Source organism: Carassius auratus, chromosome 31 (genome assembly GCF_003368295.1).
Source record: "Carassius auratus strain Wakin chromosome 31, ASM336829v1, whole genome shotgun sequence".
Taxonomy (NCBI): domain Eukaryota; kingdom Metazoa; phylum Chordata; class Actinopteri; order Cypriniformes; family Cyprinidae; genus Carassius; species Carassius auratus.
Window position 1 is genome coordinate 21,805,018 of NC_039273.1, and position 27,469 is coordinate 21,832,486.

A 27,469-nucleotide genomic window follows, 5' to 3' on the forward strand; every position below is an offset into this window, starting at 1 on the left:
TTTCTTCCTCAAATACCCTGTCTTCCTGTCCTGTCTACCCTACTGTCATATTGTATGTATGTATGTATGGACAGGTTGATGGCTAATTTCGCTGGTACTTGTGACTAGTGACAATAAAGGGCTACTACTACTTAATTTAAATTTGACATTGTCTTGCCTGTTACATTTTCCAAACATTCATACAGCGCTCAAGCTTTTTCTGTCACACACTGTGCAGAGTTTGACAGTTGTTTGAGCTCAGCTCGAGCAGTCGCACACATCTGGAAACGTTGCATCACAGATGAATGTCCCGGATAAAGGGAACGAAGAGCTGTTGTGTTGGTGGAGGAAGAAAAACTGGGTAAAGGAACGGATTAAAAGAGATCACTACTTATTCGAAACATTGAGCTGTACTTCCCTCATTTAATGAGAAGTGATACTGCTGAAACGTACTTATTTTTTTTTTTTGCATGCATTGTTCAAGCGATACGATTTTAATGTTATTCCTGCGAATTTGATGGGTTGTCGGCAGCACGCGCTGTGGGCGGAAACAGTGGAGAGAAGTTGTGTCTGTGTGTGTGTTTTCTGCCATGGCATGAAGGAGTGGCTCAAAACTTGTGTTCCCCTCTTTTTTTGTAGATGCTTCATGATGATGATCGTTGCTGCATTTGGTTCGTAAGCGCAAGACGCGGAAAAAAAGACGCAAACCACCGGTAAGTTCTCGCAGCCCGTTGCTTTCTAAAATGCCCGTCTCAAGGATCTAATTTATGACCAGATTTCCCGTGATTTATTTATTGATGCAAACTCGTAAGTATTTTGCGAGTTTGTTGTTGTTTGGATAAAGTGTTATGTTTAAAACTACTATTTCAACCACAAAAGCGCAAACGGTGCCAACTTTCAGGGGAAGCAGAGGCTCCCCCACTTCCTGGGTTGCCAGTTTGAGCGTTAATATGTGGCAGGGTGAATGAGTTAAAAAAAAACTGTAGTTTAGAGACGCAACCAATCTTAAGTGTTTTTCCCTCTGGAAACTAAGTCAAACTAATTACCGTTGTCATGTCCCAGTTATTTAATCAGCTGTAGTAACGAGCAATTTCTGTTTTGTGAATTAATCGTTCTCTGAGTCGGATCTTTTTGATCGAATCGGTCAGATTTTGACCGATTGGATTGTTCACGAATAGAACTGAATCGGTTTGATCGTTTGTCGAGTCGAATGCAACGGCTCATTAAACCAATTTAGGCGCAATTCATATATGACATAAAATAATTGATGAGTCTCTTTTTTTATAAACTGTTCAAAAGAACCGATCAGTGGAAATGAATCGGACTGGTATGAGCATGTGGTTCTAATTGACAGGCCACGGGGTCTCCACGGTGAAATACAATGCAAGTCATATGCTTTCCCCTCCCCTTTTTCTTTAATTTGTAAGCTTTCTTCTTGTGAATTGAAGACCACTTTTTTTAGCCGTTTTCCTCTTAAATGCAGTACCTCAGTGCACATTGTTTTGTGTTGAGATTGTATGTTTTCCTCACATGAAAATGTTTTGAACGTTAAATAGCTGGAAAATGTTGCTTTCAAGCAAACTTGCTTCTTCCATTAAAGAATTTTATGAGTGCTGATGTCGACGTCAAATCCTCCTCTTGATTTTCTCATGTGGTTTTCACCAAGCGTGAAATGTGACACTATTTAGCAACCGTTTTTTTAAAATCACAGTGAGCTACTGTTGAGACTGTGAAAACAGACATGCAGTTTTTAGTGAGAACTTAAGAAGGAACAAGTAATTTTAGTCTGCAACTCTGCATAAGTCATACAAATAGAGTTCTTTCTCTGCATTAACTTCCTCTCAGTGACTGAAGAACTGTCATAACTTCTACTTCTCTCATGTCTGGTTTAGTGTTTTATTTGATCTGCGATTTGAAGAGAGTCAGAAAATCATGTGACGGGATCTGAGATCACCCATTAGATGCATGTAGCCAGAGGTGTCAACGTTATGCTGAGTTTCAGAAAGGAAGTGGACAATAAAGACTGCCTACAAAGTGATGGAGAGACAGTGGGCACTTTATTTTCTCAAACATGCTCACATTATGCAAGCTGAGCATTCGTAAGCCATTTTTTGTTTGCTTGTGATGTGTTAATTTCAGCAAGCATTGCTAAGTGAAATTGACTGAAATTCTGAACTTTCAAATAAACATAGATATGGTTCTCAGTGGGTGGCTCCTTCCTGTCTGATTTTGCATGTATGATGTAGCAAGTTGTGGTTGAAGGACTCCACCTCCATTTTCGGTTTCTTGATTTAACAATTATTTGGTGGGAACTGGAAATCTTAAATTTAACTTTTCAATGTTGACATCGGGCTTACATTTGAATTCCATAAATTCTGGGACTAATACGCTGCATTTCAGTAGAGTGCAACAGTGCAAAACACTTTTTCAGTGACGTTGGTTCTGGAATTATTTTTTCAATTAATTTCCCCCATAGGTATTTTTTTTTAAGTATTTGTTAGAATGTTATAAATAAGCCATGACTCAAGCCAACCAACTACGAGGCGAATCACGACGTTACACAATTTGATTTGAAGGAAAAGTGTATTTCAAAATTGGACTAAAAGACAAAGGTACAAGACTGTGTGATTTATGTCTTTAATATGTGACTGATTATCAGCTACATAGCTCACATTAGGTCTATCTTTAAAGGTTAATCAATTATTGTTCAAAATCAGTTCCCCTGTGGAGAATATAAATGGGATTTGGCACCAGTTGTTCTGTTATATGATGAAGATAATAGGGACTATCTGGAAGGCTAATTTGGGTTCCCTTGGGGAATTCCAATGTTTTTTTGCTTTGTTTAATAGCATTCTCCTGGTTTGTTCTGCAATATAAATGATACATATACATCAAATGTGAAAGTTGGAAATTTCACTTGCTATTTAGAACACATTGTATGCAAATCAGGAGCAGGGTTAACTGTCTTGACTGGTACAGAGGTGAAATGCATTATGTGCTTGTATAAAACACTGGCACTCTAAAACACACACACTTGGCATAGACCAATTCCAGAAAGAATACAATGTCCAGCCAAAGGCACTTTTTAAGACAGGATGACATTTCAGACTGCTGGATGTAAACACCATCCGGACATGGTAGTTGTAGAGTGGATATCCAGCATCACTTTCTCCATAGTCCATCTCCACTGTTCTCTCTCAAGACACTGGTATGTAAATATAGTCCATGTCCAGGAACTTTTACTGTGTACCTCTTCTCTCATGCCGTCTTCAGTTTATCTCAGAAATCATGGAAAGTTTGCATCACCAACCATAACTGCTAAAATAATGTTTTTTTCTTCATGTAGCATTGCATGGTATCTGGCAGTGCATATCAGTTACAATTTTTGATGTAAGCCATAAAAGTCCCACGGGAGCTTTGAGACTAGCTGTTTATAAAATTCAGTATTCATTCAGAATAAAGAAAGATAACGCAGGATGAGGGTGAATAATTAATGACAGAATTTTCATTTTCAGTTGAACTATCCCTTAAAGTATGGATTTGATGTACACTCTCATATAGATGTGGTTCATTGAGTCAGCAGCTTTCTCTGCAATGTAATTTCCCTGAGATGCTGTTGTATCAACATGTATCAAACATGGCATCTGAGGTCTGTTCCACTATTTTTGTTCCCAGCCGTTACGGTTTGCCTTTTGCAAATATTCATTGAAACTATGGTTTTGGGAAATGTTAAAATAATTGAATCAGGTTGTAATGACATAACCTCTGACTATTGGTGGCTAAAAGTGCTATTGGGAAATGCACCAATGATCGGGATGCTAAAACAAAACAGAGCAATGTTTTTAAGTGCCGCACACAGTATTTACACTAGTTGTCTAGAGAAATAATTTTAACATCACTTTACTTTTAAAATACATTTAAAAGCATTGCTCTTGGATGTTACATAGGTGATGTAACATTCGTCAGGAAGTTTGCTTACTTTACAGCGATCAGACCGTTTGCCAAACTGACCGGATGTCCACTTACCTCTGAATAAAATTACCTGAGAGAGGGAGAGAGAGGGGAAGTGAAAGAAAGAGATGCCCATGAGAGAACCTGGTGATGAAAGAGCAGACCCTTTAAAGAGCTTGTAAACTGAGTGTTTCTGGGTATTTGTGTGTTGACTTGTTCTGAGAGTCTCATCTGTGTTCCAACTTGTGGTTTTTAACCTTTTGTCGTTTCTTTACTACGCTTGTCTGCAAGATATTAACTAATGGATGTGTGTTTATGAAATAGTAAATGAGAAGTGACAGGTATATTGCTGTAGCTCTTCCTGTTTATGATCTCTTCCGGATGTCAGCAGTGAGAGGCCTTTATCAACCTTGAACTCAGAGAAAAGTTTTTCATTGTTGGCATTACTGTATTAGTTGTATGAGTGTGTGAGAGAATATTATGAGAACTAGCCTATTCCAGTATGCTTTCTACATTTCAGGAATTATCTTCTTTTTTTTTTTCTTTTTTTTTTTTTGTCATTATGGCCTTAGGTTGTCATTGCATGCCCAAAAAAGGGATCTTGGTAAATTGCACAAGAGGACATTTCCAGACTTGCTACTTACTTTCAACCCATTCAAAACTTTGTGGCCTCGTGAGACCACTTTAGTAGGGTCATGTGGTGTGGTTAGATTGTTACCAGTGATTTAGTGAATGTCTCGGGTCTGTTTTTTTTTTAACCTGAAAGGTGTGATGATGTTTTTTCTATTCATGCTACATTTGGGTTTCCTGTTAGAGGTGTTAAAGCACCACTGTTATTATTTCAAGGTCCAAGATTATGGTCTCATGGACAACTACGTATGTGTACGAATATTAATAAAGATAGATATGTGCTGGAATCTAATGAGGCTCTTGTGTCAAGCAATCAAACGCTCATGTGACGCAATGTCAGTGTCTCATTATAGGCTACATGTGTACAGAGGAGGGGCTTATGGTATGCTTGACCAATGAATACTTCTGAGGCCTGATGTTTGAAGATGCAACATAAATACTTTTAGTAATATATATTTTAAAATAAATATTTTAGTTTGTAATCAACAATTTATAAAAATGTAAATATATTTTGAATTTTTTTTTAAACTACCATGAATTATTAAGAAGTAATTGGTGTTTTTTTTCGAAGAAATAATAATAATTTTTTTTTTGAAAAACTTTTTTAATGCAAGTAACCCACTAGAACACCCTAGCAACTGCGTAACATCACTTTGGAAACCAGTAAATATTATGGCAACAAGCAACACATTTCTTCTAAAAATATAAAATGTTTATAAAAAAAATCTCTTTCTGTTTGTCAGGACTCAGTGAGAGGAGGTGACAACAAGGAGAAAAAATGCCGGTACCTCCTCCACCTCCCCCTCCGCCACCCCCCACCTTCTCTAAGGTACACACACAGTAAATACACTACATACACTACACACTACATCTGATCAGATTTTAAAACTCTAGGCATCATACACTTACAGAGAAAAACAAGCACCTTGTTGCTAAAAGAAGCATGACAAATGAAAACAATATGTGTTCTAACCTAGCTCAAAATATCAAGCAAATAATATATGGATGCACTGGAAGAAATAATAGCCTGAAGCCAAAACAAAAACTGGATACATACACTGTGATTATTATTATTTTTTGTCAAATCTGTTAACGCGTCTGCCCAAAATCTGCACTATTGTCGACTCTTCTAGACAAAAATCTAGTCAAAAGTAATTTAGTGTGTCCCAGTCTTAAGTGGTAAAGCTTTGGGGCACCAGTGCTTTAATGATATCTACAGAAAATATTTGTGCTTCTATTTCTCACAGGCAAACATTGAGAAGCCTGTCTTGAATAGATCGGAGCAGCAGGGCAGGAATGCTCTGCTGTCAGACATCAGCAAAGGAGCAAGGCTAAAGAAGGCGGTTACTAATGACCGTAGCGCCCCTATACTTGACAGTAAGAACCTGCATCTCATTGAGAGACACTGGCTATGTTTACAGTATCTATGCACCAAAACAGCTGCAATTAAATTTAATATGACACATATATTTAAACAGGTTTTTTATGCTGTACTTTCAAAACTCCTTTGTATGTTAATATTTTTTTGCGTGTATAATGAGTAACAACACTTATTGGTGGCGGGTTTGCACTCCAGTCCAGAATATTAAATACATGCTTGTTTTGACAGAACCCAAAGGTGGTGGTGGAGGTGGGCCTGGAGGAGGAGGAGGAGGAGGAGGTGGTGGGGGTGGAGGAGGGGGAGGGTTTGGAGGTGGAGGTGGGGCTCCAGCTGGTCTGGGTGGGCTCTTCCAGGGAGGCATGCCAAAGCTGCGTTCCACGCGAGATGGTAAGAACGCACACATGTATTTCAAACTTACTACTTAAGCTTGCTACACACTACTACTGTGTACTGACACATTCCAACTCATTCATTCAACAGGGATTTACGATATAGAAATTTTGGCCAATCCCAATTATGGACCTTATATTCATAAAATGAATCTTTACTTTAAAAAAAACTGTGAAAAAATTATTATGACCTTGTATTTGTTAGGTTACCTCTGTTTATTAGATTATTTGCTATCTCTTACAGACTCCAGTAATGTCAGACCTCCACTTCTACCACCCGGTGCTCGTGGCTCTGGTCCACGGCCCTTCGGAGGAGGATCTAGCCCCGCCCCTCGTGCTCCTCTGCAACGCAGTGAATCCGTTGACCCCCCTCGCCCACGAATGACCCCACCACGTCCTGAAACACCTGGAGGACCTCCTCCACCTCTTCCAAGTGCCCCACGGCCCTTTCAGAGTGGGGCACAGAGCAGGGGACCGCCTTCTCTTCCAGGGACTCCTCGTCTTGGTTCCGCACCAACCCCTCCACCTCCAAACCCTCCTGGGCGACAGCCTGCACCTCCACCGGTGCCAGCTGCATTTGGTCGTCCTCCTACCATTCCTTCGCCATCAGCTGGTCATGCTGGGCGGCCTCCTCCTCCCCCTGGTCGAGGTGATGACCGTCCTCCACCTGTTCCCCCTGCAAACCGTTCTTCCTTGCCACTCACTCGGGACACCCCGCCCCCTCCACCTCCACCATCAGCAAGTAGTAAACCAACTCCTCCTCCAGCTCCTGCTCCTGCCTCTCTGCGGCCACCTGTTAGTGGAGCACCTCCTCTGCCTCCAGGACGCCCAAATCCATCTCCTCCTGAGGAGCATACGCCACGCCTTCCTGAACGGAACCTGTCACTTGGCTCGCATCCTCCTGCCCCTCCACCTGGGCGATCCGGACCCCTTCCTCCACCTCCTTCTGAGAGACCACCCGCGTTGGGCCGGAATGCAAGTGGACGAACAGGTAGAGGAAAAGTCTCAGGTTGTTGCAGGATAATCTCAAACTCACCTGTTTGACAGTTTTTATTATGCCTTTGTCTTTTTTGTCCACAGGCCCTCTTCCACCTCCACCTCTTTCTGGCCGTCCAGGAGGAGGAAGTGTGAGGTCATCACCAGCCCCTCCTCCACCAAACAGACCAGGTGTGGAGCCTCACCGTGGTGGCAGTAGACCACCGCTTCCACCAGACAGACCCTCCTCTGGACCTCTGCCCCCTCCTCCCCCACCTATGGGCAATGGATACCACAGTCAGGGACATCATATAGGTATTGTGACATTCCTATACACTTGTTAGTTTAGTTTACCAAGAGTTAATCTCAATTATTTTGTTGTTTTGCATTGGTGCAATTTACCAGAAGACTGTACACCATGGATACACTGTGAACCCATTTGCTTGATGAATGAGATTTATGTCACAAGATATTTCACAGAAATGTATGTCACAGAGCTGCACTTATCTCTTAACCTCCTCACACAAGCAGGTGTCCCCGTGGGCATCTATTGTTGCTAAATCTATTGTTTTAATGTTTTTGTTCTATGGCTTACTTTTTTTTTGATTAACAAAAAAAGACCGGGGCAGTGTTGCTACCTAATTAGTGCAAAACAATTCAAGACGCATGTGCCATCTAAACGTAGAGTATGCATGGTAAGAAAAATCTGTTTGCACATGTGCAGTATGCCTGTGTGATGATGATGAAATGTAAGTCATGAGCACTAAACGTACTGTAAACTATGTGTAAAGAATAATTTAGGGCTAAACTAATAACCAAGAACGTCAGCTTCGAACAGTAATTTCACAGCTAAACAATTTTAACTACATCTCAAGTAATAACAAATAATGGAATGGAAAAATAAAGGAAGGGGCTTTTACATAAATAGTTCACATTAATACTTTAAAACCTTCAGAATGCCTTTCCCTACATACCTCTATTGTAAGTGCATTACTGTTTTTTGTTCGTTTTCACAAACTGACCGGTCAGTCAAATTATTTGGGGGCTAATTGAAGGCGTTTCACATATGTTGTGTCAGTACTAGAACATGTATTGATCCAGGCATGTTCCTTGTGATTTCATTTACTCCTATAGAGCTGTAAATAACACTGAAAGTAACATAGATTCATAAGTAGGAAATGCTGGAAATCAATGGTGTTTGCATTTGATTTTTTTTCCAAGATGAGTGGGAATCACGCTTCACGTTTCGACCTGTATCGGATCTTCCACCCCCAGAGCCCTACATTCCCTGTCAGAAGACCTATCCTAGCAAATTGGCCAGGAACGAAAGCCGAGGTAACCAACCACAGCTGTTTTCTCTCATCAGATCCGGTTTTGTTGCCATGCACATAGACAAAACCAACCCGCAGCTGTCGCTTCCACATGCCAGTGAATGCTTCGAATAACATTCAGTGCTCTCAGCACAATCATGGTCTTACCCAGTTGTTTATGTGCCTGTGTGTGTGTTTGTATATTTCTGTCTGTTTCAGGTTCAGGAAGGAAAGAGCGAGGTGCACCTCCCCTGCCCCCCATACCTAGGTGAAAGAAGCTGTTGTCTCAGGGCCTGACAATCCTTCCCTACCCAATTATCTTATTTTATCTGGTACTGTCTGTTTTTTATGTTGTAATGAATGAGTCATTCATTAAAAAAATGCTAAAAGAACTATTAAAAATAACAACATATTGTGTTATATTACAGACAACATATATTTTATACTATGTTGTTTTTGTTTGCTTTAGAGATGAATACATAATGGCTATTATGAGTATGTCAAGTGATGAGCTCTACAGTGATACTACAGCTAAGTTTGACTTTATTTTTGAGTATTTTTCTGAGTATGATGAGTTGTTGCAGCATTTAATTGGCCTTCAGGAGAGTGTGAATGTTTCGCCTTTTTGGCTGTCACACTTACTATTATTCTTGCTATTTTAGATGCACTTAAGTCTCATACAGAATATCATATTTTGAGAGATAATGCAACAGTTTTCATTAAAGTATTTTTGGTGCGTTTTGGCGCCCCCTACCTTCCTGTTTTCATACAACACAGTGGTTATATAGCATTGACATTTCTAGCCCTCAAAAGGTAAGATGTCAGGTAGCGAGAACAATATCAGACTGAAGAAGTTACTAGGTGTGTTAAAAATGTTAAAAGAGTGTGTGTGTGTATGTGTGTGTGTGCGTGTGTGTGTGTGTTTGCTTTAGTACCAGTATGTGTATGTGGTGATAAGGGCCACAATGATATACAGAATGCTAAATTCTCTCTAATAAGCAGAGCTGCAGTCTGTCAGTACTCTGTTGCAGATTGATTTGTTCACATATGCATGTGATCTGATGTGAAAATAGCAAGGACTGACTTTATGGGAAGATGTAGATGTCCTTTATTAAAGACTTTTAGATCATCCCCCATTTAAATAAGCCTGAGAGCTGACATTGTATAGGACTGAGCTTTAAATGAAAGATGTTTTGCCTTAAAATCCTATACAAGTGGGTTTGTAAGCCAAATAGCCAAAAATGTGTTAGATTTTATGATATATGTATGCACTTGCTTGCTTTGCTAATGTTAGCTCAGTATTATGTTGCATTATGGATATTTCTCCGATGTGTGCTGTTATATTTGCCTAAAGCGCTTGACTGAAAGTATATTCAATAAGTGTATCACACCTTGAATTACATTTCATTTGTTTTGAAAGAATCAAGAAGCTTGGTTTATGCTGCCTTATGTTTGTTTACATGAAGAGATTACTTACAAAGGCCTTTTAGTGAAACGTTAAAAAAGGAACATTTCAGTGATATATGCAATGTAGCATAGCATCTTGAATTTATCAGAGAGGAGACTGATGATTGCACAGCCAAAAAGAAACAATATTTGCCACCACCATTATTAGTAATAATAAAGTCCTCTGATTTATTTTCTATTATATCTTAATTTGGTACTTTAGATGTTCTCTTTATGTCTGTAGATGCACATTTCATACAACATATTATGATATTTAATTTGTATATTTACTTCATTACAAACAGTCTTTGCTATTCTGGTGTACCAAATATGTTGTTTTCTAAATAAACATGCAAATGAAGCTGGATTTTTCCTTTCATTAAAATAGCGCATTTCAGTATTAATTCTTTTATGCTTTTCTTGCATTTTCAGTAGATCATTTAATGTATTTTGTAAGCATGTACTTTATCATTTCAGTGCACTTTTATTTATTATTTTGTGTATGTGTGTGTGTGTTTGTGTGTGTGTTTTTTATGATTATTATTAAAATAAATCAATTATTTTAACAAGAAATATGTGTTCAACAAGGCCCGGTGGAATTCTCTCAACAGATTCCTTCTTTACTAATAATAGAGGCAAAATGACTCCATTCACTAGCGCGCATGACTCTGGCCAATCACTTGTGAATGTTCAGTCGATATCCGCATATACGCTAACATTTCCACCAATAAGCGACATCACCATACGAAATAAGGCGGGGTATGTAACGTCATAGGCGCACTCAAGCGTCAGTCATTCAGTGATTTGACATTGAAAGTAACGGAGTGCTGAAGCGTTGGAGATGCTGTGAGCAGAGTGAAAGCATTATGTTCCGGCCGTGTTTTTCTTTCTTCATGATATTCAGTTCATATATCGACCGTCGAAAGTGAACACACGGTACGTCATCGACAACAGTCTGTCGTTTTTCTCGCAAGGTAAGACTGAAAGCGTTTGTAGTACAGGTGACAAATATAGCTGATTTGACTGCATTGATTCAGTGGCCTTGTTTATCATAATAACATCTTTGGTAATTTATTTTAAGACTTCGAATATTATATTACTTTTATATGAATATATATATATATATATATATATATATATATGAATGTTTTCATATTATTTTATTATTATAATACCGTTTTTTTTGGCCGATAATTACAAATAATTTTTTATTATTGTAATTAATATTATTGTTGTAGGTAGTAAGCGAGGTAGTCTATTATTATTAATAATAACAATAACAACAATAACATTAAGAATTGTAATAATATCTTTCTGATTTACTTTTAGCCATTAATTTATATATAAAAAAACAAGTTGCAGCATATATGAATATAATGTATTTTTATAATTTATAGCTGGAAGTCCTAGGCAGCAACAAATTCATAAACACACTTTTGCTAGAAAACTGTTCTTTTGTTGAGCCCTGACTTTGCATCTCACACAGTTTTTCCTCCTCTCAGACTTGTTTTTTTTTTTATTATTATTATTCCTAGCTTTCTGAATTGCACGGTTAGATCATCTCTCTCAGTGGTGCATGTCAACCTCATCATCATGGAGGGCCAGTATGTCACCATTCATGGCCTCAACATCACTCACAGCCCTCTTGGAGCACCCTCCATGTCTATCGACAAACTTTTCCCGGCTCTCCTGGAGTGCTTTGGCATCATCCTGTGTGGCTATGTGGCGGGTCTCAGTGACATCATCAGCGTCGGACAGGTCAAAGGCCTGGGAAGTTTTGTGTCATGTTTCGCTCTTCCTGCATTGCTCTTCAAAAACATGGTGCAGCTGCAGTTTGAACATGTCGTCTGGTCTTTTCTATGGAGCATTTTGATTGCAAAAGTGTGTGTGTTCTTGCTAGTTTGTGTGCTGACGCTGTTGGTGGCAAATCCTGAGAGCAAATACAGTAAAGCCGGGCTGTTTGCTATCTTTGCCACTCAGAGCAATGACTTTGCACTGGGATATCCTATAGGTGAGGTTCTCCTCATGGAGAAATACATCTTAAGTACACGTGCACATACAGTTATGTACAAAAAATGTATATTATGTCAATAATCATGGGTAATTTCCTCATTCAGTGGATGCGCTGTACAGGTCTTCACACCCAGAGTATATGCAGTATATATATTTGGTGGCTCCTGTGTCTCTGATGCTGCTGAACCCTGTGGGCTTTGCTTTGTGTGAGATTCAGAGATGGCGACACACCAATGACAGCAACTACAGCAAACTGCATGTGATCTTTACAGTCATATTGCAGGTGCGTGTGTTCATCTTTATCCAGAAGTTTATGTTAATGTCATCTTTTTTTTTTTACATTATTCTAATCTTTCCTCTTTTTTTCAGGTTTTGAAGAACCCAATAGTCTTCATGGTTATTGTTGGAATTCTTTCTCATTTCCTGTTTGGCGGACATGTGCCTGTTTTGCTTGGAGAGTTTGTTGATGGACTGGCAAACTCTTTTGGAGGGGCGGCACTCTTTTATCTGGGCCTGAACATGGTGGGACAGATGGGTAAACTCACATGCAGCACTGGGGTTTCCCTCATCCTGCTTATCACTGCCAAACTGTGAGTGAAAATTAGTTGTATGTGGGATGTTTTGGCATAGTGGTTAAATATCTGGGACCAGAAGATTGTAGTTTTGAACTCCACACTATTTGGTTTACGACGTTGCTAAGTTTATAACAGTTGTGGCCAATTTTAATATCAGACCACTGTGGCATACTTATCCTCAGCAGTTGTTATTGTTAGCTAAAACTAGACAGTAAAACAGTAGTTTATGGACCAATTCTCATTATTAACTTTTTGCTTAAGCTATTAGCATGCATATAACTAGCATTTTGGCTGTTTATTAGAACTTATAAAGCACATATTAATGCCTTATTATCACATTTTACATCCCTTCATCCTGCCCCATACCTACTCTATCAGCAAATTATGAGTTTCTTGAAGCAAAACCATAGTTAATAGTTAGTTAATAGTGAAATGTTGTCCCCAAACTAAAGTGTGACCTAAATTAAAGGTAAAAGGAAACATTTCAAAATATAAAACTAATAAAAATACCAAAAGCACATAGTACAATTATTAAACCTTAACCTAATATAAAAATGAATTTATAATAGTACAGTATATAAATAATACTGAAACAAGACTGATTATCAGGCTGCAGTTTTTTCATTGTGTTTGATTTTATTTAAATAATCATATTTATGCATTTATTCAAAATATTTACAATTGCGTATTTAAAACATAAATGCTTTATTAGTACTATGACATAAATCTCATTCTTTTTCCTTTATGTATGACTTTCAAATATGCATCACATTAAGTTTATTACGTTAATTTTATATTGCATAATTTAAATAATGTAAATTTTATATGCTATTAAAATGCATAAATCTTGAATAGTCATAAATATACTATTTGAGAGCTGATCCATAATTTAGATAGACTTATTACTGTTTGTTTCTGTTTTCCAGACTAGTTATGCCATTGTTGTGTAAGGACATGGTGGAGCTGTTGGATGCTGGTAACTCCAGCTCTGTAAATCACTCCAGCCTGTCTGATTATGCTTTCCTTTATGGAGTCTTCCCTACTGCTCCTAGTGTGGCCATATATGCTGTCCACTACAACATGGAGCTGGAGGTGGTAAGCAATAAATGAATTCCTTCAAATGTCTCTCAGACTCAGTGATTGCTGTTAAAAATTCCGCCAACACAAATCAGTACAAGTGTATTGTGTGTGGTAGGTGACCTCTGGTATGGTCATTAGCACGTTCCTATCAGCGCCCATCATGTATGTGTCAGCCTGGTTACTGACCATTCCGTGGATGGAGGCCACATCCCTGTTGACGGAGCTGCAGGACGTGAGCTTTAACATCAGCATTGTCAGCCTAATAGCCCTGGTGAGTGTGTATGGGTTAATATGTAAAAGAACGCATGTCATTTGCTTACAGACTTATCCAGTTATCTCTTCTCTTCTCTTCTCTTCTCTTCTCTTCTCTTCTCTTCTCTTCTCTTCTCTTCTCTTCTCTTCTCTTCTTCTATGTTTTCTGTGAGTTCAATTCTGATTCTATTCTGTTCTGTATGTTTACTTCTGTCCATCTATTGTATTTTGTTCTATTTAATTTAGGGTTTCTTCTTTTTTCCTGTTTCTTATGGTTTATTTCTGATGCGATTCTATTCTATTCCGGTGCTCTTCCCTTCTGTCTGTTCTGGTTAACTGATCTATTCAGTTCTGTTCACTTAATTCAGTTCTGTTCACTTAATTCTATTCTATTCACTGCTTCTGTCTGTTCTATTCATGTTCCTTTCTGTCTTATCTTGTTCACTCCTGTTTCTATTCTGTTCCATTCTCTTCTTCTGTAAATTGTATTTTATTTTTTTCTGTTCTATTATTTTCTATTCTATTGGTTTTCTTTTTCTCTCTCTTGTGGTTCAAGTCTATTCAATTCTATTCTAGTCTAGTCTAGAGTATTCCGTTCAAGTCCTCTGCTGTCTTATCTGTTTTCTGTTTCTGTTTCTATCCTGTTTACTTTTCTATTCTATTTTATTCAGGTTTTTAATGTATTATATATTTGAGAGGTAAAGATCTGCCTTTGAAAGACTTAATACGCACGTGTAACCATAGAGAACATATATGAATACAAATCTAATACTAAGAGGATTAGAAATCAAAGGTTCTACATCAAACAGAGAAACATTTGAAATATGTGATCCCAGAAACAATGAGTTACAAAATCTGGATAATAAGGTCCTAATTATGTTTTTGTGTGTGCATGTGTGTGTGTGTGTTGCAGGGTTGGACCCTTGCTGTCATGCTACTGAGTAAGAAGTTTAGGAGGCTGCCACATATGTTTGCCACAAATCTGTTCTTAGCACAGGTACATAATCTTCCACAAAAAGAGACATTCATTATTCTATAGATATACTGAATGAGGGACCTAAATCATAACACTAACTCTAAAAAACACTCAGAATACCTTATCAGCCATAAAGCAATGCCCTGGCAACCAGCAAGTTGTTCAAACATATTTTTCCTCAGTATGGTATTCCTAAGTCTGCTGTTTTTTGTCTCTAATGCAGCTACTAGCTTGCGTATCAATGATGTTATGGAAGATTTTCCTGAAGCAGGGGAACACGTTTGGCCAAATTCTCACCTTTACTCTGCTTTATGGGTCTCTTTACAGTACCTTCATGTGGACAGGTAATGAATCATCACACACGCACATTAAACAATTCTTTATGGATGAGGATAATTTCCATTGGGTGATTTTAGTTTGTAGTTGTGTTGTGCAGTTGTAGCGATGTTTAGTAGTTGTGTAGATATTGTGTTGTAGGTCTTTTGGCGTTCGCTCTTACTTTATTGGGCAGAAATGAAAACTTGAAAGTGAAACCTATCTTTTTCATCATCTTTGGTTGGGGGTGAGTATATATGTGTATGTCTGTGTGTATGCATGTGTATTTATTATTCAAAAGTAAATACATTTATTTTTTTGTATTTCCCAAGTTAAATTAAATAAAATTGAATGAAACAACATTACATTAAATTATGCTTTGAAACTGACTGGAAATGAAATCGCAGAACTTCAAATTCACTGGAGAAAACATCTTTTGTGTTTTAATTTTGTTATCTTAGAGTTCCTTTTCTGATTGTGGGTGGGCTACTCATGGTAGGACAAAGAATGAGTGACAACTTGGACTCCGCTTTCTTTTATGGCAAGGGGCAGGTAGGTTGGGATTTTTTGACTGTGTTTATACAAAACCTCACAATGCATGTCACAGTTTCTTTTTGTCTGTTTATTAACTTGTTCCTTTCCCTTACCCCCTTCTATTCTCTCTTTTTCTTCAGATTGTGTGTACTGTGGTAGTTCTGGGGTGCAGCATCATGCTGGGTGGTCTCTCTTTGATGGGGTTGAGCAGAGGGGCCCAGGAGGAGCAGAACTATCAAGCCCTAGATCAAAACTCCATGACTGGCACAACAGAAGATGAGAGACAACCCCAGACAGAGAACCAGCACTCATCTGAGCTTGAGCAAACCTACAGCAGCCTCAACACAGGTAACTAGATCTCAGCTATATGCATGTGCATATATTCAGTATTGGGGAACTAAAAGTAACAAAGCTATTTGAGCTCTTTCTGATGGCACCCATTCACTGCAGAGAATCCATTTGTGAACAAGTGATGTAATGCAAAATTTCTCCAAATATGTTACAGTAAAGAAACAAACTCACCTACATCTTGGTTGTTTTTATTTTTGGTGAACTGTTCCTTTTAGTAAGGTGACAGTAATGCATTTCCAATTTTGTTCATACTTCTATAATGTATGTGTGGTATAACTTCTTCTTTGTTGTTGACAGATGTTTGTTGTAGTGAACCCATGCCAGATATGATAGTAGGGCATCTTAACGACACGCCAGTGCCTTCAGCAGGTTGAAATATTTTTTATTTCACTCTTATCAAGTTATTAAATAAAGTTTCAGCAGGCAAAATGGTGTTTCTGTTCTAGAGGTTTTCCTGAGAGAGGCATCAAGCTCTACACGTGTGCAGGAGGAGAGACAGATAGCTCGACATGTGCTCCTCTGCCTGCTCCTCATTGTCAGCATGCTGGCTGTATGTTCACTCCACATACAGTTTGAGTAGACATACACTCCCAAAAAACACATACGTACACACTAATAATGAAGTAAGCACCGTGAAGCATTGTAAATTATACTCTGACTACTACTTGTTTATATTTGGGACAAATTATTTGTATATTTCAGAACCTGTCCAGCTGTCTGTGGTGGTTGTTCAGTGCTGATCCAGGACGACTTTACCTCGAACTACAGTTCTTTTGTGCTGTAGCCAATTATGGACAGGTGACCACAGTCACACAGTTCTCACTGCAAGCTTAGAACAGCTTGATACATATGAAGTGATGGTGTTAATATTTAAAATATCCTATTTCTCCATCAGGGTTTTATTTCCTTTGCAATTTTTGGGTTAGATGAGCATCTTATTATTCTTCCATTCAGAAAACGGTAAATCAGCCATATTTGTGTTATTATTCTAGACACTATTGTGACCATTTTTGGATGTAGCCTCAGCAGCAGTGTTCTGTGTTCGTAGGCTGGCTGCTCTGTGTGGTTTTGGTGAGGACGAAAGCCTCGAGTCTGCTGCTGTTCCTGAGGAAATACGACTGACCTGTACACAGTTTGTGAGGTACCACAAAGATCAGTGTGTTCAGGATATTGTTCGCAATAGATGGTGAGTGTCAGTATTAATTTAGTATCACTGAAATACTGTTACAGTTTTAATTCATATTTTGAATATGTCTTTATCTCTATATTCACTATTTTTATTCTAATTGTGGTTAACATTTTTGTAGTTCTGATGTTGTACAAATATTTCATAATGGGTTAAACTGGAATCATTTTTAATTTAAATTAATTTGAAGCAGTATTGTTGTAGTGTACTATAGATGTTTTCTGTTGCATTTTCATTTAAGCGTTTTCTTTGTTGTTTTTTCACGAACACACACATTATTATTAGGTAATTTCTGGGCCATTTTTATTCATAGTACAGAGTGGACGATAAATTATGGGGAAAGAGATGGAAGCCCACCAAGACACTTAAATTAATATAACTCAATACAGACCAGTCATATAATTTAGCAATTTGAATATTTATATTTCTGAAAGGACTAACAGTGTTCACACCATTTGTTAAGTCCGTTTTCTGTGAGGGACTGGTCAGGATGCTCTAACAAACTAAATAGTGCCACAGTGAGGTATACATTGTTGAGGGAATCAAAATTAAAGATGATTTTACATTAAAAAGGTTGTGTGTAAAACAACAACTACAAAAATCAAACACTCCTGTCCATTTTATCATTTATCTTTTTCTCTCACTTTCTTCCTAGTGCTTCTTCTGAATCTCTCAACGGACCAGTTGGTGAATCCTTTCTTTGATTGGCAGGTGTACTCACTGGTATATGAGTGTGGTTTGGTATACAGGCAGTGAGTTCATTAGCCCCTGTGTGTGGGCGTGGCTAAAGATAGAAAGGTGTGGCCTTGCTTTCAGGACACTGCTGCAGAAGAACAGTGTCATACTCCATGTGACCCCTCTGTATGATTTCAAACTCCCTGTGATATTGTTTCAAATGTACCTCCATTTTGTAATGTGACACGAGCCCAAGCAAGACCTAAATAGACAAAATTATGACTGAGCTATGAAACAAGCTGTTCTCTCATCAGTTTTTGTTGCATATCTTGAATTCCTATGCATGGCATGCAAAGAGCACAGAACTCTCCCTTTATCTCATCATTCAACAGCCCTCAATTTACACACACACTTGCTCTGTTCCAAAACCTAGTGTGCTTTATGGAGGATAGCACAACATCCGAAGATTCCTAATTGTACGTCAATTTTAAGGCAGCATAGAATGTATCCTTTGTGTAAGGGAAATCCTAGAAAACACTGATTCAATCTTGAGTGAAAATAAGTCCAAGATGGTGGATGAGACAAATGTAAAAAAAAATTTTTATTTTATCCTGTATTCATGTGTGCTATGAATTTTTGGGTATTATTCTTATATATGCTGATGTTGAACACTGTTTAAATCTATTGCAAGTTGAGTCTCCTATGCAGTACCCTATTGGTGCAGTGCACAGAGTTGCTGTGTTTTTTAATTAGTCACTTAGGAGTTTCAAGATGACATGTATGGTGTCTTAGAAGATTTTGGAACAGAGTATGTGACACATTTGTAGAACTCTGAATGTGAACTAATTATTATAATTACATTAATTATGATGCAATTGTTACTGAAACGCTGAAATATGCTGTCTACAAAAGTGCTGTAAAAACACTTCTGACTGGGATTTTAATTGTATGCGTTGTGTTACTTGTGAGCCTCATCTTGATGACAAGACTATGGCCTTGTAGCAAAGCAATACAAGACATGTTTACAAACCTGAAAATGATCCTACACAGTTACATTTTTAGATCCAACTAAGCAGAAATATATTACAATCTCTGGAATTTACAGTAGGGTCGCTCCATTTTCTACAGCATTATTTTATGTACCTTAATATTGACTGAAGTGTGAAAATTCCCTAATTTAGCATCTTTTATCTATGGAATTTGTTTTGCTGGTGTTAATCTATATACTATAGGTGATGTCATTTATGTTTCTATGACTAAGTATTTATATCTAGATATGTGAAATTATATAATAATGCAGGAGGGCAGTTACTGGTGAAAATTTACTGTTTATTCTTTGTTGAAGTTGAACAAATTGTTTAGTTTCCGTAATACTGTTCATACATTAAAGTCAAAAACAGTGTCAAAAGTTGTATCTATTAAATGGCAACTGCGGCGCAGGTTTTATACATATAGGGCAATGTTTTACAGGGCAATTTGATGGTGATTTATTTATTCATGTAAGAATCTGGCACACTAAGCTGACAATCTCTCAGACGAGTTCTGTAACAGAAACTTGACTATTAAACTCAGGATGATCTTCAGTGTATATAATGACTAGTCAAAATAATTTTCAGTGTATATTTTGACTATAATTATCTTATATTCATAATCATAATTACATAGTTACATTGTAGATGCCTTAATTATAATTACAACGATGCAAAATTATGGAATAGTTATCTGAAATTTGAATTTTCACTAGTCAAAACGAAATTGTGGCTAGTGGAGCCAGATGTATTAAATGTTAAAATGGCTTGCCATATCCATGAGGGCTTCAAATAGTAAATCGAGGGCCACATCGTGCGTCTCCTCTTTGAGATGCTCCTTACCTGTATTACTACGCAGTATTAGTAAGCAGGTATTACCTGTAATATCCTAGATACATGTATATTGATCGGATTTCAAACATCTTTAGGAGTGTTTGATCATGTTTCAGCTCTGAATTTTCCTCTCTCAATTGGCTCATTAATTTTTATTTTTTTAAGTATGACAAAATATTACAAGTTTACAGAACAAATTGGAATACAACTTTCATTCAAGGACATATGTTTTAAGAGGGGCTTAGACTTACACAGAAAACAACACACACACACACACACACACACACACAAACATTCTTTAAACCATGAACCATCTATATTAATAAATATATATTAAACGGGATGAAATAAAGTATTATAATAAATTATATCTATCAAATAAATCTTTTAACAAGATTCCTGCTTTTATTTTTTGTTTTTGACAAAGTTTTTGAGCATTGTCTCAAAAAAGTATTAAATACTATAAACATGGGAGGTGATATATATATATAAAAAAAACTACATTTAGGCTTATTAAAACTTTTCCCAATGGCGTTTACTTCATCTTTTTTTTTTTTTTTCTTTACTTCATATTGTATGCGTTTACCCGAACGTCATTACATGATAGCTCGTTTCGACCAATCACAATGTGAGGATTCACGACTCTTCCGGTATGCGCATTCTTTTCGTGTCATCGGCCGAAGTGTGGAGCAGCGTGTTTATTTGAGCACAGTGAAATTCCTCATCTCCTGACAGACATAGTCTGATATCAAGGTGATATAAACATACGTTTTATTTCATTTATATATGCATCTCTTTGACGTGCTAGTTGTGTTTAAATTGTGTATTTTATCGCATATTGATTGAACTCTTCATATGACTGGCATGCTAACAAGCTATACACTAATGAATAGGGGATGAGGGTATTGATGCTCTGGATGCACATGTGTCTCTCTGTTGATTTCCTAGCGAGTAATGAAGCACCCTACTTCTATTAACTCGGCTGTCAGTTGGCAGTGGTGCAGGGATTTATAAGTAGTGATATGATACACGTATGCCTTCTCTTACTTGTCCAGGGAGGGACATATATTTAGCCTCTCTTACAGTGTATAAGGCCGGTCAGTTTACACTCAATCCGGGGGCTATTTTGGGATCCTGGTGCCACTGGTTTCACTGTCGTGAAATGGTAACTAGTCACTGCAGTTAGCCAGGCAGTTAAGAAGTTACACATTGTCTGGTTTCTACTGCGTCTTAATTATGCAAAATAAACTCTGCAAAATATACTCCATTGGTAATATTGCAAGAGAGTAGTGACAGCATTTAACCATGGCTCCTAAAAAGGTGTGGCAGCTGCATGACTGGTTGTTTTACTTGGTCAATTATGCAATGCATTAAAGCGAAAGTAGATATTATTGTTTTCTCTCCACAGATGCCTCCAAAGAAGGGAGGAGATGGACCAAAACAGCCCCCCCTGATTGGACGTTTCGGGACTTCCTTGAAAATTGGAATTGTTGGGTTACCAAATGTAGGGTACGTGTCACTCCCAGCTGGTATTCTGGCTGTATGCATATGCGCCGGGTCTTTTAGTTCGACATCGCCAGTGGAAATAGTGTCAGAATTATAAAGTGCAATGCTTGACCCAGTTGCGTTTTATTCATGCTTAAGGCAAACCTATCCTTCTGTTTTGTGTGAAATTATTAGAAATCATTATTAGTCATGATCAAGGTGCATTATGAGAATGACATCATCCAGTTACAGAATGGACAGTCATTTTTGAATGACAACAAAGTTGGGTTTTGTCCAACTTTGCCGCCTTCCATGCTTTATAGTATGCAAAAAAGGTTAATCAAAAGTGTATGCATCACATTCATTTGTATTCACAAAACAGTATGTAAAAAAAAAAAAACTAAAAAAAACAGTGAAGCAATGCAACTGACCCTGGTAGGTCATGTGACAATGACAACACTGTGGCTGTAATATGTCCAAATTGTATTCATACTATATGGAGCAGCTTTTTTTAAAGAGATGAAGTAAGTGTAATATCTACTAGATAGTTTGCAATATTGAATGCAACTTGAGTCTCTGTATATATAGCAAGAATTAGTTTGTTTATAATGCATGACAAAGTTTCAGTGATCCATGTTCTCATTACTTAATACAGTTCATTTGTTTGTGATTTCAGAAAGTCGACCTTCTTCAATGTTCTGACAAAGAGTCAGGCAGCTGCTGAGAATTTTCCCTTTTGCACTATCGACCCAAACGAGAGCCGTGTGCCCATTCCTGATGAGCGCTACGACTTCCTCTGCCAGTACCATAAACCAGTCAGGTGCCATGTCTACATAATGCAATTATCAGCAGCTTCTATTTCTAGACATCAGTGAAATTATCTTAATTTCTCTTTTATCTTTCCTTCCAGTAAGGTTCCAGCATTTCTAAATGTGGTGGATATTGCTGGCTTAGTGAAAGGGGCTCACGCTGGCCAGGGATTGGGTAACGCCTTCCTCTCCCACATCAGTGCCTGTGATGCCATCTTTCACATGACACGTAAGTAGATAGCCATTTAAAAGCATTTCAGAAAATTTGTTGATTTTTAGATTTTAGGAAATTTCTCATATCTGTTATATTAAGAATTTGGTTGCACTTTATTTTACACTACATGTATTTACATGTACTTATAGTGTACTTACAGTGTTTTTATCTAAGAAAGTTCTGGTAATACAAGGTAACTACATGGGGTAGGGTTAGGTTCAGGGTTAGTACCTAGTTATTACATTTACTATAATAAGTACATAGTATGTAAATTAGGAACAGGACTGTAAAAAAAAGTGCTACCAATAATTTTTCTGCTAGTTACCATGTAGTTGAAAATAAGAAAGAACAAATCCAACAAAATTTGTCAAAAAATGTACAAAAAGCCTTGAAAACTTAAAGTTATAATATGTAAACTGACATTGTGATAGTTATCTAACATACATATGGAAATATGTGACCTCTTTAAATCTTGAAAATTAAATTTTGTGAAAATGAATGCCTGTTCCATATGTATTTTAAATAAACTAACCCTGATAATGTGTATATGCAACGGTTTGTGTGTAGGAGCTTTTGAGGATGAAGATATTATCCACGTTGAGGGCTGTGTTGATCCAGTGAGGGATATAGAGATCATTCATGAAGAACTGAGGATGAAGGATGAAGAGATGATTGGGCCAATCATTGATAAGCTTGAGAAAACCGCTGTGAGGGGAGGAGACAAAAAACTCAAACCTGAATATGTGAGTGAACTATATATCCCAGTATACATCTGACTACCTCAGAATTAAAACAGTCTTCTTAGTTTGTAACATTTTGTAATGTTTTCTCTGCTTGCAGGACATCATGTGTAAAATAAAGTCCTGGGTTGTTGACGAAAAGAAACATGTCCGTTATTACCATGAATGGAATGACAAAGAGGTTTAAATCTTTTTTTTTAGTATTAAGTATTAATCTGTATAGAGGCCTGCAGAAATGAGTCCTAACAAGTTAGCTTTTTTGTTGTTAATGTTGCAAAAAAATGTTGAGAATGGAAACATAACATTTTGAGAAAAAAAACAAACTAATTTCTACTTTATTATCGTAATTTAATGATTTTATTCTCAACATTTTATTTTGACTTTTATTCTCATAATGTAATGATTATATTCTCAACATTTTATTTAGACTTTTTTTCTCAAAATGAAATATATATATATATATATATAGAAGGCATATATATATATATATATATATTTATTTCATTTTGATTGTATAGATTGTATATACTCTCCAAATCTTATAAAAATCCTATCCTATTCACTTTTTATTGAGGGAATATATGCAAGCCTGAAAACATATTTGCTCAGATTAAGGTTTTCAATTATATACTAACTGTTTTTTCTGGATCTTTAGATTGAGGTTTTGAATAAGTATCTGTTCCTGACATCCAAGCCGATGATCTACTTGGTAAACCTCTCAGAAAAAGATTACATAAGGAAAAAGAATAAATGGTGAGATAAAGTGTTCGCTGTCCATCTGCTATGTATATACAATGCAACATTATTTGACAAAACAAGATTGCATGTGTGACTCTCTTTTTCCTTGTCCAACTAAAATTAAGTTGATTTACAGATGTCATGTGTGTAAATTAAATGCTATGTATAACTTTAAACAACTGACTGTTATAGCAAAGACTGACAGATATGTGTCTGGCCTCTTAAAGGGATAGTTCACCAAAAAATGAAAAATGTCATCATTTACTCACCATCATGTCATTCCAAACAGACTTTTAGATATTAGATAAGATATTTTTAAGAACTAAACATATTAACTAAAGAAACATTTATGCTACCTATTGACTTCCATTACAGTATATGGACAAAAAATAGTTTATCAAAATATATTCTTTCCTGTTCAGCAAAATAAAGAAATGCATGAGTGAGTAAATGGTGACTGAATTTCGATTTTTGGGTCAACTATCCTTTTAAATAGTACTGCTTTCTGATTGATTGTGAATTGTGATTTTCAAGAAATGAAGTCTCAGGTGTCATTACTCCAGGAAACATGCAGAGCAGTAAACTAGGTATAATGGAAAAATATGACACTCTAAATATCTCATACTTTTGATGTTACGCCTTTTGTTTTGTGGCTGTCAGCCTCTAGTTAATCTGATTTTAGGGCGGCTGATTGAAACTTTTTTGTTTTTTGTAGGTTGGTGAAGATCAAGGAGTGGGTTGACGCTCATGATCCATGTGCGCTGGTCATCCCGTTCAGTGGGGGATTTGAGAGCAAGTATCAGGATATGACTGATGAAGAGAAACAGAAATATTGTGAGGAGAACAAAACACAGAGGTTGAGATTTAGTCTCCTTCTTTTTCCTCTTTGCTGAATTTAAAAAGAATAGTTCATCCAAAATGAATATTTGCCAGCACAGATGTCGATGAGTTTATTTCTTAATCAGATCAGATTTGGAGAAAGGGGATATTACAGTACATCACTTTCTCACAAATAGCTTCTCTGCAGTGAATGGGTGCCGTCGGAATGAGAGCCCAAAAAGCTGATAAAACCTTTAGAATAATCAACATGACTCCAGTCCATCAATTAATGTCAATTAATCAATAAAAAGCTTGTGTGGATCGATATTATCAGATGCTTTTATCAGCTGTTTGAACTTGCTTTGATGGCATCCATTCACTGCTGAGGATCCATTGTTGAGCAAGTGATGTAATGCTACATTTCTCCAAGACTGTTCCAATGGAGAATGGAAAAATATATATACATCTTGGATGGTGTTATCATAATTTTTCCCCTCATGTTTCTCATATTGTGAATTTTTAATTCTTTGTTTCAGTATTCTGACTAAGATAATCAAGAGTGGGTACGCAGGCCTACAGCTGGAGTACTTCTTCACAGCAGGACCTGATGAAGTCCGTGCATGGACCATCAGGGTGAGCAAAGCACATGTTCAGAAACACATTTAACACTGATGTATTCTGCTGGACCTCTGAAATGTTAGGCATGTGTTTGAACACCTTACAGAAAGGCACCAAGGCCCCGCAAGCAGCTGGAAAGATCCACACAGACTTCGAGAAGGGCTTCATCATGGCCGAAGTCATGAAGTTTACAGACTTCAAGGAGGAAGGCAGTGAAAACGCTGTTAAAGTAGGATTTTAATGGCATGCTTGATGACATAAAACAGCATGGGTTGTTAAAGGTTGAATAATGGACTGATAATGTTGTCAAATACTTGCAGGCTGCCGGAAAATACAGACAACAGGGGAGAAACTACATAGTGGAAGATGGTGACATCATCTTTTTCAAATTCAACACACCTAATCAGCCCAAAAAGAAGTGAAGCCAGTTGGATGGACAGTACTGCCTATGACTTTTGCTCAGTCTCGTAATTTATGGCTTTGGAACATTTAAAAGACAGTCACACCTTAGTGGCGTAGAAGTTCATTTTTTATTTTATTATTTTGGCTGATGGTTGAAATAAATGTAATGGCTGGTCTGCTTACAAAAGCTGCATGTCACACAGCAGTTTATTCTAATAAAACACTTTCTTAGATCAGAGTGTTTTCTGTTGAAGGTTCTTTCCCAGTTGTCTCGCGCATTTCTAGATGTTCAGCCAATAACTAATCAAATAACTAATCAAACAGTCTGGATGGGATTTTTTTTATTTATTTAATTTTTTCACCACAGAATTAATAAATATAAAGATAATTGCAACTTTTCTTCTTCCTACTTTTTTCCTATCTTTTTTTTCCTACTGATTTTATATTTTATATTGCAAGACATTAACTAGCAATCACGAGAAAATTGTCAAAATTGTAAGATAAAAAGTTGCCATTATCTTTATTATTTCATGTCAGCAACACACACACACACACACACACAAAAGTCATCGGATTTAAACTTCAAAAAAAGTCACAATCACCTTTTTTTGAGTAAAGTCTAATGTACTTTTGTAGTATTAAGCTGCTGTGAAATAAAAACATTTATAGAGGTGTAGTTAACAGTTTTTAGTGGTTGATTTAAGTTTATTTTATATTCATAACTTAATATATGATAATAATAATATATTATCTGAGGGCATCAGGTAGAATTTTTTATATCACCCCTTTGAACACTTTTGTTTTCCTCCTTGGAAAAAAAGCCATCATGGCAGCCAAGGAGATCATGATTGCACTGATAAGTCTACCGTGCAAAAACGCAACACATGTTTTTTTTTTTTTTTTTTTTATTAATTTATCTCAAAACAAGGTTAGTGCCCCATGAACCTTTGCCGTTTATATGAGCACATACTATCGCTTAGTACAGCCGTGGCTGGTTTTAAGTCTACCATGTATGGTTACGTTTTTATGGCTTATACCCCAACTGTCAATGCAGAAATTGTATTTCATTTTTACTTCCGGCACCGGCTGTGGGAGGGACTGTGATGCTCTATTGTTATACATATTTAAGGAAAACTGTTACCCAATTGCAGCAGTGGGTGTTTACTTCTAAGTCTTGAATGCAGCAGGCCTATCAAAATAGAGTTTCCAAGAGTGGGTCAAAAACAGGATAGAAAATGGCATATTACCTCTAAATTATAATAAAATCTGTGCTGATTTTGTATTTATTGATTTTATTTTTCAGATTAGTCAGTTTGTCTATTTATTTTACTCCCTGATAAATCTATCACTTATTTTGTGATTTGTTGATTAATCCTTTGGTTTAAATATGATCTCATAAAATCCTTACTTCACAAATAAAACAAATCTTGCTTACATTATAAGTGAACCTGGGATTTTTATAAAATGTAAAAAAAAATTAAAGATAATAATTTTGTTCATGCAGTGTGTAGTGCAGTCACGCTGATTTGTCTTGTCTTAGTTTATTATGGTCAGACTTTCTTTTACAGTGGATAAAGAAACAAATGGAACATCTAAAAGTACGGGATAAATGATAGCTAGATGTTTTCTATTTAAAAAAAAAACTAATTAGGAATTTCCAAAACAACCTGATTTATTTAATCAAATAAGTTTTTGAAACCATCTTTAATCAGAACCATTTATGATTAAATCATTATAAAACAAATTTATGCCTGGCTGGATGTC

The 27,469-nt window shown here is 36.9% G+C and overlaps 3 protein-coding genes across 7 annotated transcripts; all 3 read left to right on the plus strand.

Moving 5' to 3' along the window:
* Positions 1 to 241: 241 nt before the first annotated feature.
* On the plus strand, positions 242 to 10,422 carry LOC113050839 (WAS/WASL-interacting protein family member 1-like). 2 transcript variants are annotated; one of them, XM_026214201.1, is made up of 9 exons: positions 242 to 340; positions 619 to 692; positions 5,304 to 5,389; positions 5,808 to 5,937; positions 6,170 to 6,328; positions 6,575 to 7,321; positions 7,411 to 7,620; positions 8,527 to 8,640; positions 8,835 to 10,422. In XM_026214201.1, the coding sequence occupies exons 3-9, from the start codon at positions 5,339 to 5,341 to the stop codon at positions 8,885 to 8,887; spliced, it is 1,464 nt and encodes a 487-aa protein (XP_026069986.1). In that variant the 5' UTR covers positions 242 to 340; positions 619 to 692; positions 5,304 to 5,338; the 3' UTR covers positions 8,888 to 10,422. The 2 variants fall into 2 exon arrangements, with proteins under 2 accessions (XP_026069986.1, XP_026069987.1); XM_026214202.1 differs by having other exon boundaries at positions 295 to 428.
* Positions 10,423 to 10,529: 107 nt separating this feature from the next.
* On the plus strand, positions 10,530 to 19,420 carry gpr155b (G protein-coupled receptor 155b). Of its 3 annotated transcripts, none has more exons than XM_026214198.1 (17): positions 10,530 to 11,035; positions 11,597 to 12,072; positions 12,179 to 12,357; positions 12,444 to 12,664; positions 13,576 to 13,744; positions 13,845 to 14,000; positions 14,895 to 14,978; positions 15,181 to 15,301; positions 15,435 to 15,519; positions 15,734 to 15,824; positions 15,947 to 16,154; positions 16,455 to 16,526; positions 16,604 to 16,707; positions 16,860 to 16,955; positions 17,053 to 17,117; positions 17,206 to 17,343; positions 17,999 to 19,420. In XM_026214198.1, exons 2-17 carry the CDS (start codon positions 11,655 to 11,657, stop codon positions 18,045 to 18,047), a joined length of 2,256 nt encoding a protein of 751 aa, XP_026069983.1. In that variant the 5' UTR covers positions 10,530 to 11,035; positions 11,597 to 11,654; the 3' UTR covers positions 18,048 to 19,420. The 3 variants fall into 3 exon arrangements, with proteins under 3 accessions (XP_026069983.1, XP_026069984.1, XP_026069985.1); XM_026214199.1 differs by having other exon boundaries at positions 10,530 to 10,997; XM_026214200.1 differs by lacking the exons at positions 17,053 to 17,117; positions 17,206 to 17,343; positions 17,999 to 19,420 and having other exon boundaries at positions 16,604 to 16,780.
* Positions 19,421 to 20,483: 1,063 nt separating this feature from the next.
* ola1 (Obg-like ATPase 1) lies at positions 20,484 to 25,943 on the plus strand. 2 transcript variants are annotated; one of them, XM_026214208.1, is made up of 11 exons: positions 20,484 to 20,633; positions 21,289 to 21,389; positions 22,042 to 22,185; positions 22,276 to 22,403; positions 22,956 to 23,131; positions 23,229 to 23,309; positions 23,784 to 23,881; positions 24,582 to 24,722; positions 25,222 to 25,318; positions 25,410 to 25,532; positions 25,624 to 25,943. In XM_026214208.1, the coding sequence occupies exons 2-11, from the start codon at positions 21,289 to 21,291 to the stop codon at positions 25,723 to 25,725; spliced, it is 1,191 nt and encodes a 396-aa protein (XP_026069993.1). In that variant the 5' UTR covers positions 20,484 to 20,633; the 3' UTR covers positions 25,726 to 25,943. The 2 variants fall into 2 exon arrangements, with proteins under 2 accessions (XP_026069993.1, XP_026069992.1); XM_026214207.1 differs by lacking the exon at positions 20,484 to 20,633 and adding an exon at positions 21,052 to 21,200.
* The last annotated feature ends 1,526 nt before the right edge of the window (positions 25,944 to 27,469 follow it).

Bases quoted from the DNA above. Each gene is read 5' to 3' on its own strand.
- LOC113050839 (XM_026214201.1), top strand. From the start codon at position 5,339: ATGCCGGTACCTCCTCCACCTCCCCCTCCGCCACCCCCCACCTTCTCT. The intron at 6,329-6,574 runs GTAAGAACGCAC...TATCTCTTACAG, and splicing joins GCTGCGTTCCACGCGAGATG to ACTCCAGTAATGTCAGACCT. The intron at 7,621-8,526 runs GTATTGTGACAT...TTTTTTTCCAAG, and splicing joins CAGTCAGGGACATCATATAG to ATGAGTGGGAATCACGCTTC.
- ola1 (XM_026214207.1), top strand. The intron at 23,882-24,581 runs GTGAGATAAAGT...TGTTTTTTGTAG, and splicing joins ATAAGGAAAAAGAATAAATG to GTTGGTGAAGATCAAGGAGT. The intron at 25,319-25,409 runs GTGAGCAAAGCA...AACACCTTACAG, and splicing joins TCCGTGCATGGACCATCAGG to AAAGGCACCAAGGCCCCGCA.
- gpr155b (XM_026214198.1), top strand. From the start codon at position 11,655: ATGGAGGGCCAGTATGTCACCATTCATGGCCTCAACATCACTCACAGC. The intron at 14,001-14,894 runs GTGAGTGTGTAT...TGTGTGTTGCAG, and splicing joins TTGTCAGCCTAATAGCCCTG to GGTTGGACCCTTGCTGTCAT. The intron at 16,527-16,603 runs GTTGAAATATTT...TTTCTGTTCTAG, and splicing joins CACGCCAGTGCCTTCAGCAG to AGGTTTTCCTGAGAGAGGCA.